The 13,015-nt window shown below is 38.7% G+C and overlaps 1 protein-coding gene across 1 annotated transcript in view; it reads right to left on the bottom strand.

Moving 5' to 3' along the window:
• LOC144784018 (SCO-spondin-like) overlaps positions 1 to 13,015 on the bottom strand; it is a 1,726,865-nt gene that overhangs the window by 666,181 nt on the left and 1,047,669 nt on the right. The window contains exon 80 of the mRNA XM_078662721.1: positions 2,669 to 2,869. Within this exon, the coding sequence (XP_078518847.1) occupies positions 2,669 to 2,869 (201 nt within the window). The remainder of the gene's footprint in view (positions 1 to 2,668; positions 2,870 to 13,015) is intronic.

Here is a 13,015-nt window from a genome sequence, read left to right as displayed (position 1 = left end):
GCAGATATGTCATATTTGACCCACAGTAATGGTAATTTAAAATCCTCTTCAATCGCAAATCCAGATTTTAAGTCCCAATTCTGAAAATGCATCTTTTAGAAATTGTTGTGTTCTTCTCCACAGGAGAAAAAAATCTTGTTCAGCAGGACCTCTGAGCAAATGTATTTGGCATCATGAAGCCCTGTTCGGCTACAGCCTACAACTGTGTCTCACTGGAGATTTTAGAGTTTCCAGAAATGTCCAAATCTTTGCAACAACCCCATCCAGCGGCTTCCTAAAGACAACACCTTCTCCTGGGGAATCGCTGAATGCCTTGTCCCATTGAGTTTTACCTTCTCAGGAGCTTTTCTTAGACATTTTTTCCAAGTCAAAAGATAAGCCGAGGCCAGGCAAAATCCTCCTGTTGTATCTGGCACCGTCGGCCTGAACATTTGACTTTGCCCCTGTTTCAGGCAACCGGATACCCACGGTTGGCTCTTTGATCTTTTATGAACAAGTCTTCACTAAAAACTCATGACTCTGGTTCTGTTGATTGGATTCCATTAGTTTTGGAGGCATTTTATTTATTACAATTCATCAGATTTTTCAAGTGTGTTTTTTTGTGTGCTACATAAATACTTTAAACAGTGCCTTTAAGTTAAGCCAGATTACTGTTGTGCCAAACTACCAGAGAGTTAAGCGCAGGTTAATTTAGTGACGTTTGTGGTTCACCCTGACAAGGACTGTGATTGTTGCTTGAGTGGGGTTTCCATCCCCTCCCCCCCCCCAAAAAAATAACCCGATTGCTTACACTGGTGTTTTGGAAGATCAAGCGTAGACTCTACTGTAGCCAGGTTTTAGGACCCTGAGTGATGTTCATGGAATCATTTTAGCGGGTGTTTTCCTAAATCCTCACATCACAGAAATGGAGAAGAATACTAGGGGACATTTCAGATTCTTCTTCTTGAGAAGTCCCTCTCACCCTGTAGGAGTGAAGGGTGAGGTGATGGAAAAAACCCTTGCAGTCATAAACAATGAAATAACTGAATGCATCACTCATTTTTGCAGGTAGCAAAGAGTAGGGGTGGTGGTAGCAGGGATAAACTTAATTAACTACTGAGCAAGGATTTCATTTTTAAAATTTGAAAATGACCTTAGACAATAGCCTGTTTACAAAGGCCTTGTCTGTGAAAACACACAAAAAATGGTGATAAAGAGTGTTCAGCAAGGGTTTGCCTTTAAAACTGAAGGAGATCGGCCTTCATTAGGAGTATGCTGGAATTTTGTGCAGGAATACCCAAGGGACAGAATCAACCAACATCCAGATATCCTGATTTTCTCCCCAGAATGGGGTATTATTACATAGACTCTAAGATCTGGTCATTTTCCAGGCAATTCTCCTCAATTCAAAACAAGAAGAGAACTGACATTTTCCACCTGCTCTCAGCAGGCAGAAAGCATCAGCCTGGGGCTATATCAGAGAATGTATATGCTTGTCCAGGAGTGGAGGTGGATTGGGGGGGGTGGACTATTGCCTGCTCCTCCATGCTGCTGCAGGATTGGGAGGGGCTGGGCTGTATTGTTGCCCATATCCTGTGAACTTGGAGCAACAAAGAAAGCTCCAGTGTCTCTAGGCCTTGAATGGTTGGGTCGGGCGTTTAAAGACCCAATAATTCAGGGTCCTAAAACACTCAGATTTTTAGGTAGTAAAATTCTAGCCATAGATACCAATGCCTGTGAAATTCTGCCACTCATAACTAGGGTCCGGGTCTGCTCAGCAAGACTTTGGAATAATAATTTGTTATTTATGTAGAACTTTATATGAAACATTCTTAAACAACATTTATTTACCCTCTTAAAACTAGTATAAATTTTTATCAACCTCAGATCTATGGAAGAGTGAGTTTACCATGCCAGGATCCAATATCGCAAACAGATCTCAGGAGAAAATATTTAGCTCACTGAACTATCTTACTGACTTAGGTAAAACAGGATTATCTGCCAAGTGACACACTCGGAAAATCTAAGCCTTTTTAAATAAGAAAAACCGTTGATAGAAAACATTGAGAATGTTGACTACCTCGTCAATAAATAAATTAGCATCAACAATGTATCTTAAACTCTGAAAAGCAGAAATATGGATATTTCCTTGTGAAAATTCAGGTTTTGAAATTGACTTTATGATGAAGTAAGTACTGGCACAAGGAGGAGGATCTAGAAGAATCTCTCAAAAATCACTTTGTGCATGCACATCACCGAAACCCACCCAATTTCCAACACATTGCATACTTAAATTACGCATGTAAAGTTCAATTAATGCACAGATCTTTCATTCAGCACTCTAAACATAAACATAAATGAATGCAGAATACGGATGTAGTCCTTTCCAGTGTGTTATGTAAACCCCCTGATTCTGCAAAGAAGCTCTGAATAGGCAGTCAGAGAGGTCTTTCTAGCATCTGCCCTCGGACAGCTATGGCTGTCTGCTGGCAGTGCTAATGAGTTCAATATACCAGTGCCATGGCATATCATGGATGTTACATTATGTTGCAGGTGAAACAGCTGCAATTTATTACTCATAATTATAAACGGAATAGAAAAATGCTGCACCTGGTGCCTGATATGGTTTTTATGGGCAAGTCAGACACATTGTCTTTCACAAATGATTATGTAGTTTTTAGTATGGTACCTGGGCAGAAAGATGCAGATGGGCATTGCCTCCTCTCCAGCTGGACTCCTGTCTCACCATGGTACTGTAGCACTCCGTCGCACTCCGCTCCGCCCTTCTGAGGCTTGGGACAGGCACATGTACGATACCTGGTGATTACCTCTGTGCCGCAGGTTTTGGAGCATGGGGTCCATTCTGACCAGTTACACCAGCCTCCAGACACTGAGGAGGGAAGTACAGAGAAGTGAGAGAGATGGTGACATGAGGTTATATAGAGATACAACCTAAGAATAGCATTGTGGGTCAGGGCAAACATATATCTGGTGTAAGGATCATGACATCATGCTAACAAGAATTTACACAAGGACCAATATCGAAAAAAGATTGAAATACAAAAACATCGAGTTCTAAATATTGTGATGCACAAATATTGTGTTTAAAAATATTGTTAAAAAGAATGTCGATTTTAAGGTAAGCAATATTGATGCTAAAACTATCTGTTGTTAATATCATTGTTAAAAATATCTATGATAATGTCATTTACAAAAATATATATTTTTGTTTAATTATTGTTATGTATATTAGTATATATTTTAATTGTATATGTTATAAATTGTTTATATAAATATTGTTATTTTTTTAATATAGTTTGTAAATTATTTTTTGTTTTTAAGCCTAATGTAATAGTTAATTGTTATTTTTAGTGCAATAGTGGGTTGTGGGGTTTATAGGGGGACAGGATGGGAAGTACATTAATTATATTTAATTAATTATTAATTTATAATTATTATTTAATTGTTTCAGTTGAGTACTTAATTATTTTTATTACAATAAGATTTAGGTGTGGTTTGTGGGGTTTGTAGGGGTATAGGGTGGGAAGTAAGTTATTTATAAATAACTTATAATTAATGTTGAATTTTTATTCATTATTTAATTGATAAATAATTATATACATTGTGTAATTACCTTTTTTATTTATATTTTTGGTGTGGGTTGTGGGGTTTATAGGGGGACTGCGCAGGAAGTAAATTGATTATAATTAATTAATAATGAATTTATAATTATTATTTAATTGGTAAATAATTATTTTAGTTTTTTAATTGGGTAATTAATTAATTATTTTTATTATGTTAGGATTTTGGTGTGGGTTGTGGGGTTTGCAGTGGTAAAGGGTGTGAAAGAAATTATAAATTACTCCTAATGATTTATAATTATTTACTTGATAATTAATTATGTAACCTATGTAACTAACATATTTTTTAAGCTATATATCAGGTGAGGGCTGTTGGGTTTGTAGGGGTAAAGTGTTGGAAGTTAATAAGTTCTGTTTATTTTATCATCAGTTAATTGTTTAATTGATAATCAATTATATAACTCATGTTAATAAGACTTTTTTTACTTATATATTCGGTGTGCATTGTTGTGTTTGTAGGGTTAAAGGATGAGACATTAATTACATTTAAATAATCTACTTTATTACTATTAATCATTTAACTGATAATTATTAATTGTAATTATTATAATTCTTAAGACATATTTTTCGTGTGTGTTATTTAGTTTGTAGCGGTATAGAGTAAAAGTTATTTAAGTTATAATAAATGTAAAAATAGTTATTTAAAAAAGTTTATTATGTTATGTGTTTATTGTGTTATGCTTTTTAATTGTAAATAATATGTTTTTTGTGAGAATATAGTGTGGTATTTTAATTATATTTATAATATGTGTTTTAATTTAAAATATTTATTAAACAGTGTGATAAACACTGTGATAAATGTTTAATTTGTATTTATTTTATATACATATACTTTATATTTGAATATTTATATTTCTTGTTATTTAATGTAGTTTTAAAAACATTTTATTCATATGAAGGAACAACACTCTCTCTACTCTTGCACAGACTGGAGTGAGAATAGTAAATATTACCATTCCACAAAATCCAATGCTTTCCTCTACTGTTGCTCAGACTGGAGTGGGAATAGTATTTTACCTTTTGTGTATCCAACCCTTTCCCTACCTGTTGCACTAACATGAGTGGGAACAGTAAACTGTTACCCCTCCTGAGTCCAACCCTTTCCCAACTTTTGCACTAACTGTAGTGGCAATAGTACATTTTACTCCTCCGCAATCAAACTCTTTCCCTATTGTTGTACAGACTGGAGTGGGAATAGTAAATTGTACCACTCCTGAGTCCAGCCCTTTTGCTAAGGTTGTACAGACTGGAGTGAAAATAGTAATTGTTACCCCTCGCAATTCAATACATTCCCTACTGTTGCACCGACTGGAGTGGAACTAGTAATTTGTACCCCTACGGAGTCCAACAATTTCCTTACTGTTGCACAGACTGGAGTCGAAATAGTAATTTGTAACCCCTGCTGAGTCCAACACTTTCACTACGGTTGCACCGACTGCACTGGGAAAAGTTAATGTTATCCCTTCGGCAATCCAACACTTTCCCTACTGTTGGACTGATGAGGGTGGTAATAGCAATTTGTACCCCTCCTGAGTCCAACACTTTCCCTACTGTTGCACTGACTGGAGTAGGAATAGTACATTTTACTCCTCCTGAGTCCAACGCTTTCCCTACTTTTGCAGAGATTGGAGTGTTAATAGTATATGAATCATTCCTACGATTTGAAAGTACTGTTTATATTTATGTTATTGTAATTTTTATGTGTATTTAAAAATTATATTATTTTTATTTAGTAATGTTTGTAATACTTGATAGAGTTTTAGTAAAATGTAATTTTTTATATTGTTTATTTTTTATTTGTAATTAAATTAGTCTACTTCATTTGTTATGTTTTTTTTATTTATTGTGTGTATGTACACATATATTCCAAAAGAAGACGTTCCTTCCAGGACCAGGACCATCAGACCCGAGGTAGGTGGTGCGTATCCCAGTGGATCAGGCGGGTAATAAATCACAACATCAGATTGCAAGCAATTTTCCGGAAAAGACGCACTCTCAGGATGTCGGAATTGGCAAGTAGATTCGTTTTCTTTTCTCATCATTACGCGTTCCGGCTGCAACGCAGCCTTGATCACATGACAAGATTACACCAATAGAGTGCTACACAGACACAAATTATCGGGCAGCAAAAACTGACTTCCATTGTAACAGGTCTGAATGATACATACAGAAGAGTGTCAGCCATATTGGAAAGTCTCCAGGGATACCGTTATCTTCATGTATGTGTTAAAGGGGTACCACACCAATGAAAATATGGCTGTAATAGTGTTGTCAACGGTGGCATAAACTGAAATGAAGCTGACACCAGTCAATCAAATAATCATTTGTATAATACATGCAAATTCATTCTTGCATGATAACACGGGCATCCTGGGTTCTAGTAAAAAAGGCGAAAAAAATCCGACAACGGGCCCGATTACGATGTCTGACGGACCTGAGTCCGTCCGACATCGTTTGGGTATTGGGACCGACTGACCGACCTCCTGTCGGTGGTCCCAACCCAGCAATTAGGATGCGACTGAACACCGTTGGTCACACTTCTATTCTTTGCAATGGGAGGATGCATTCCGACTAGACTGCATGCTCTCAGTGTAAAGGGAAGAGGTGCAGTCCATCACTGCACCACATGACAAGCACCTCACGGTGCCTGCAACGGGGTGCAGGAATCACCTTGGCCACCATCCGGAGGCCTTGCAACCAAGGAGGCTCTGCTGGGGGCCCCCAAATTTTACTTCCCACAGCCTTTCTGTATTGAAAAGGCCGGCACAGAAAGACTGTTGGAATCCTACATTGGTATCCCTTGGGCGGAAAAAGCCACCCTTGGGATTACAGGAGGATTTATGAATGGCAGATGGGCTATCCAAGCCCGTCGAAAGCTATTCAGAAATCTGGTTTGGATTCATTTCCGAATGACTCCATCCAAATGGGTTGGTCGGAAATTAATCTGAACAGGAGACTACGATGCAGTAGGAATGGCTCCGACCAAGGGTTGGAGCCGTTTCCTATGGGATTGTAATTGGGCCCAAAGATAGGAAAAGAGGCAGAGGAAGGGGAATGGACTGCATGGGAACAAATACTACAGGCTTTAAGATATCAACCTGATGGACATCGTTATGGTGAATAACACCATTATTAACCTTTCCTCCAGACAGTTAAATACCATGGAGAAAACCACTCACTGCTTAGGCTATTGTTTTGTCCCACAGTCCCACTTAACAATGCTGAGACTTGCATATACCTGTTCAAGTATATTAGAAAACTTAAGTTAAAAAATGGCATAGCCTAAACAAACTCAAGAAAAATAGAGAGTGGTCCTACTCGCCAAGAAAGACAGGTGGGTGAACATAGGTGAACACACAACGTGTGACCCCGAGTTGGATATTAACATTGGGGACATTGATACTCTCTTGACCCTACATGAGTTACTGACTAAAGAAAAGCTGAAAATTGGGGGTAGCGATACTGACATGTTACTTGAAGCTATTGGTTTTACCCTTGATACAGCAGCCAGACCAGGATTTAAACCTCATTCGACCTTTTACCCATACTACCACACATAAATATAGATACTTTTCATGAGACAGTCACAAAAAATCTTATAAAATGTTGCCAAAAGAAATGGTTTAAAATCACACCCAACCATAATCTTACTCTCCCACAGAAACAAGCTTTGAAGTCCCTTGCAGATGACCCCCAAAAAATCTTACGCCCTGCAGACAAGGGTGGGAATATTGTTTTGCTTACTAGGGAGATGCACATTACAGAAGCACATCATCAGCTAAGTGACACAACTTTTTACATCAGAGTCAGCAAAGAGATATACGACAACAGTGGGGTTGACATTAGGGGCAAACTGGCAGATCGGAAGGACAGGGGCATACTGGAGTGGGAAGACTATTGTTTTTTTTAAAAGATTTCCCCAAATTTCCAGTGTTGTACTTGCTCCTGAAAGCCCACAAAGGTCCCAGTAATCAACCAGGGAGGCCTACTGCCTCTTCTTGAGGTTGTGAAGTGACCTTGAAAATGTGTCAACGTATGCAGAACATTTTCTAAAAGATCCAGTATCTAACCTTTCATCATATGGAAGGGACCCTAAGGATTTCTTGGGGAAACTTGATGGTATTCATTGGAAAGAGGATTTTATCCTAATCACTTCAGATGTCAATTCCCTGTACACCATTATTTACCATCAGTAAGGCATTAGAGCGTGCAAACACTTTCTTCGAATTAGACATGTGAAATTCAAAACCTATACAAACATGATTCTTGATATGATTGAGCATTGTCTTACTAACAACATCTTTTCCTTTGAAGAGTCCCTGTTCAAACAAGTGTTAGGTATCACCATGGGAACAGGTTTTCTGCCTAGTTGCGCAAACCTGTTTTGAGGCCTATGGGGGAAGAGATTTTTAAAGATAGCCAGTGTTTCCCAGAGTTGGAACAGGTCATCCTGTGGTTGAGAGACATCGATCACCTGTTCCACATCTGGAAAGGGACAGGAGAGGCGAACAGATTGATTGAGAAACTAAACAAGAACACCATCAACCTCACTCTGACACATCATATGAGTAGCATCACAGTTGACTATTTAGATGTCAGAATAGAGATTATACAGAACTCCATACAGACCAAACTGTTCTGCAAAGAAACTGCAGGGAACAGTCTATTGCATACTCTGAGTAGTCATCCTTATACCCTTAAGTGGAGTTTTCCTTTTGGCGAATTGTTATTGGCGAAACGCAATTGCAACACTGAGGATGGTTTTGCAAGGGAACAATCGGTCATGTGCAAAATGTTTACAGTGAGAGGTTATCCTCAATGGGTTCTAAAACAAGCCATGAACATGGTCAGAAAAGTTACTAGCGCCCAGACTTTGTTCAGTTCCACAAAGGATTGTAAATGATGAGATGACAAGATGACTAGGATTATCCTTACTCTACTCATAATAACAACTCCAAGTATATCCAGAGAGAGAATCCTGACCAAAAATTGGGACATCCTGACCAGTGTTCCGATTATGGGACAAACTGTACAGCAGAAACCTAGAATCACCTATAGGAGGGGTCGTAGTCTGAGGGATATGTTGGTACAGAGTGACATCACAATACCTAGACAGTTGAAAGAACACAACCTGCAGGGTTTCTTTCTGTGTGGGCACTGTAAGGCTTATAGGAACAGCCTGATGCGTAAAGGGTTCGTGACTGCTAACCAAAACATCACCAAAAATATCCCACAGTTCCTTACATACAGTTCCACCTTTGTGATATACAGTTTGGAATGTCCTTGTGGATTAAGATACGTGGGCACACAGATGGTCAAGAAAAGAGTGCTGGAACATATGAGGGCCATCACCAACAATGACCCACACTATCCTGTAGAGAGACATTAATTCCACAAATATTTCTCCAACAGCTCTCTGTTGACTTACTGTGCTATTGCACAGATACATAACAGCACCCGGGTGGGGCTAGAGTGCTGAAACTCAGAATAAAAGGAATCCAGATACCTTGTTGATGTGCAGACCAAAAGCCCAGAAGGGTTCAACCTGGATGAGGATGATTCCTATTTCTGCCTGGAGTTCCTTTACCCCTGATAGTATGTGTCCCTTGTTCCATTCCCCTGTGCCTGATGGGTCCTGTGATTTCTACCCAATGGTGCCCGGTGGAACCATGTCTTGCACTACACTTACCTTCTTCTACAGTGTCTTCTGCGGAGGTACTTGTATATTGTACAAAAATGTATGTTACAGATTCCTTTTATACAATATTTTAATTTTTTTTCTTATTTCTTTGTTTACAGGAGGAAAGGAAGGGGCCCATTTCATATCATCAGGCACACACACATGTTTCCTATCCTTTTCTTCGATGCCACGTTTGGGTGGAGCCCTGGTAGATAAGACTCTAGCTCACTTTCTTCTTTTTTATTTATAGTTTTTGTATTTGTCCATTGTATATTACCAGACTGTGTGTTCCTTGTGATACCCCAATTCTACCCAAGTTCCTCTGTGGTTCTTTCAAATATGAAAGGTATGGTATTTTACCATAATACACCTCTTCTCTTCACAGTCCTGCCGACCCTCCACTCACATTCAGGAGCACTAGTCCCTGTTTTTGACTACATGGAGGTCTTGCTTCATGAGCATGAACCCTGTGTTACATTGATTACTTGCTCTTGTATTGGTTCTTACCTCATCAATATTTGGGCATTTAGACATTTGATGTGTTTATTTGGAGGTTTTTCGATTGAGTTTAAAAGAACCCGGGAGGTGTGTGTTATCATGCAAGAATGAATCTGCATGTATTATCATACGAATGATTATTTGATTGACTGATATCACCAGAATTTCAGTTTGTACTACCTTCAACAATACTATTACAGCCATATTTTCATTGGTGTGGTACGCATTTTTCAGATACAGGAAATTTTGACTTCTGGTACAGCATTTGACAACTGATGCATTACTGTTTGGAAACTTGTATTTATTTTGTTATTCTTTTCATGAATGTAACGTTTTTATTGTGAATGCCCTACATGATTTTCTTAGATGAAGAAATCTCTGAAGACTTTCCAATATGGCCAATACTGCTCTGTATGTATCATTCAGACCTGTTACTATGGAAGTCCATTTTTGCTGTCCGGTAATTTGTGTATATATAGCACTCTATTGGTGTAATCTTGTGTCTTGTCTTGTCTTTTCTTGTCTTGCATATATATAAACAATATTCTATTTTCGATATTACTGTATAACAATATTTTGGGAGGGATATTCTGGTATTTACATTATAAGTATGGAATAACAGTATTTTTGTGATCTATATTTTTGACCCAATATTTATAAACGGCGATATTTGTGGTTTCAATATTTTGTCACAGACCGTCTAAGAAACTGGACATAATCATTGACTCTGGGCCCGGGATCATCCCCTTAAGATACCGGCCATCACAGAGTGATTCCCCAAGTAGACTTTTGGAGGTCAGTTAAACATGGTAACTTCTCTTCACAGTGACAAACTTCAGAGCACATGCTGGGGTTCAGTATCCAATGAAATAAAGAAAAATGAAAGTATGATTGATGGGTTTATTTTAGATAGTTGCTTATAAAAGATGTGTTATATTTAGTTTATGTAGGTTTCACCTTGAATAACAGTCAGTATGATAAAAATCGCTAGAGCGTGGTGGTGCTTACCCATGGAAACAATCTAATAAAAAACACAAACTTAGACAGGGAAAACCTAATGAGGTACATTCCAGAGTGATATAGACTGGTTGCAATTATAGAAAACTATAGTTCAAAACCATAGGCAAGCAAACACTTTGAGGAGTTCTCGTGCAGTCATAAACCATGTGCATCAACACCACGATAGAACAAGTATGAGTGTCGAAAAAGTACAAGCGGGTACACTCTGAAATGGAAATCTCTTATGAAGAGGCAGGCTGTCCCATAGGGAGTCTCACATTCATCTCCAAAGGTCAGGGAGTCAGGCAGGTTGGTCGGAGTCAACTAAGTGTCAGGGAAGTGACGTAAAGAGTAATAGTAACTGAAATCACATTCAAATACTCTCACTGTACTTGAAGTTCAACCTGAATGCTGTTGTTGAAACTATATGTGATGTCATCAATAACGTCATGGGTGATTTCATTGGGGATGTTACCAATACAGGCATCCAGAAAGTCAGCTGAGACGTCACCTTGAAGTCATTTGTGATGTCTCCAGTAATGCAATTGAGAAGGAAATGCTCAGTAGGTACCTTAGCCAGGCATCATCCTGTTTTTGTAAGTTCGCTGAGAAACCTTATCACTTTTCATTTAAATCTATTTTATAAAATGAGATACTCTTCCAAGCGTACATGCTATATTGATTTATACTTTTTCTATTGGGTATCACTGAGCATTTTCTGTTATGTACCCGAACATGTGCTGAAGTTAATGCTATGCCTATCCAAGCCCTAATACATGCGGTCTTTCTGGAAAAGGTACAGCGGGCCTGAAAAGACATTTAGATTTGTATATTGTGACAAAAATTTCTCTCTCTATAATGACTTCAAGAATAAACTTTTGGTAGTTTGCCGTAAAAAGATACAATCTGCATAATGCTTAATGGTTACAGATTAGATGTTGTTGTTACTTACTGCCATCAATGGCACACTTGATCGTCCTGTGGTTAGCGCCTCATCCAGCTGTAAGGGTTAAATTAAAGGCTAGCCTCTGAGACCCCACACATAACAATCAGTGATATAGTGGATTCACAGCCATTAGAGAAAGTATAGGTCCAAAACATGGTCTCTATTGCAACAAATCAACAATCATTCTTAGGTAACGGGATAAATTACACTTTTAATGTGATAGATGGATATATTTGAAAGCAGAGATTATGATGGTACCCAAATCATTAACCATGGGGCAATACAAGATAGAACTGGCTCTGGATGGGCTTGAATATATTATAAATATCTAGTGTTAGTGAAGGCCACAGATCTAATGAGCACTCCATTTAGTTAGAGAAACTGACTAGTTTTTCCAAAATTAAACTACTTGTTTGTTTATTGCCTTTTATATAGATTCATTTTCAAATTTTGCAACTTTAAAAACAAATCTGTATATGAACATATCATAAGTGGTCCTTTAACTGGCAAAAGTCTTGGGTCGGAAAAGTTATCTACAAGGTGATAGACGTGCACCCCTGCCCTCAGTTCCCAGCAGTGCTGATGCCTGGATCCCTAAGGCTGATTTTTGTTGTCATATGCAAACACAGTTGATGTGTGTGCATCATGACGTAGGGCTGTCTCACTGATTGTGGTCTTGTTGGACTGGGAGGAGTACCCAAAGCGCTACCCTCATAGTGGTGGAAGGTTACTGCCTTCACCAGAAGTTAAGAGCAGTCATGCATGCAGCACAACTTTAAAAGTGCGTGAGTCTGAGAGAAGACCTCGCTCCGGTGACACAGATTAAAAAGGACCTGTTCACTCCTAGTGAACAGGTCCTTTTTAATCTGTGTCACTGGAGTGAGACTTACAGACTCGCTCACTTTTAAAGTTGTGCTGCAGTGTGCCTAACTCACCCTTGGCCTATATTAGATTTGTGTGAGGTGCATCGCAGCAGAGAAACAGTGTATCCCTGCTGGCCTGTATGTGAGCCTGGGAAGGGTGCAATACAGGGATAATGCAGCACTGAGTACTGCATGCATGGTGTTTTCATGCGCTGGAGAGCATGTGCCTATGAGTGGTACAGTACCCGAACAATGTAGTGCTGTAAAGTGCTTGCAGGATACATGCATGTGTTGGGTGTAAGTGTAACTGTGAGTGGTACAATACATGAAGGATACAGTGTTGGGCAGTACTTGCATGTTAAATGCACAAGCTGAATGTATGTGTGCCTAGGAGTGGTACAGTACATGG

Source organism: Lissotriton helveticus, chromosome 10 (genome assembly GCF_964261635.1).
Source record: "Lissotriton helveticus chromosome 10, aLisHel1.1, whole genome shotgun sequence".
NCBI lineage: Eukaryota > Metazoa > Chordata > Amphibia > Caudata > Salamandridae > Lissotriton > Lissotriton helveticus.
The sequence above is the reverse complement of the archived record's forward strand: the minus strand, read 5'-3'. Positions and strand labels throughout refer to the sequence as shown.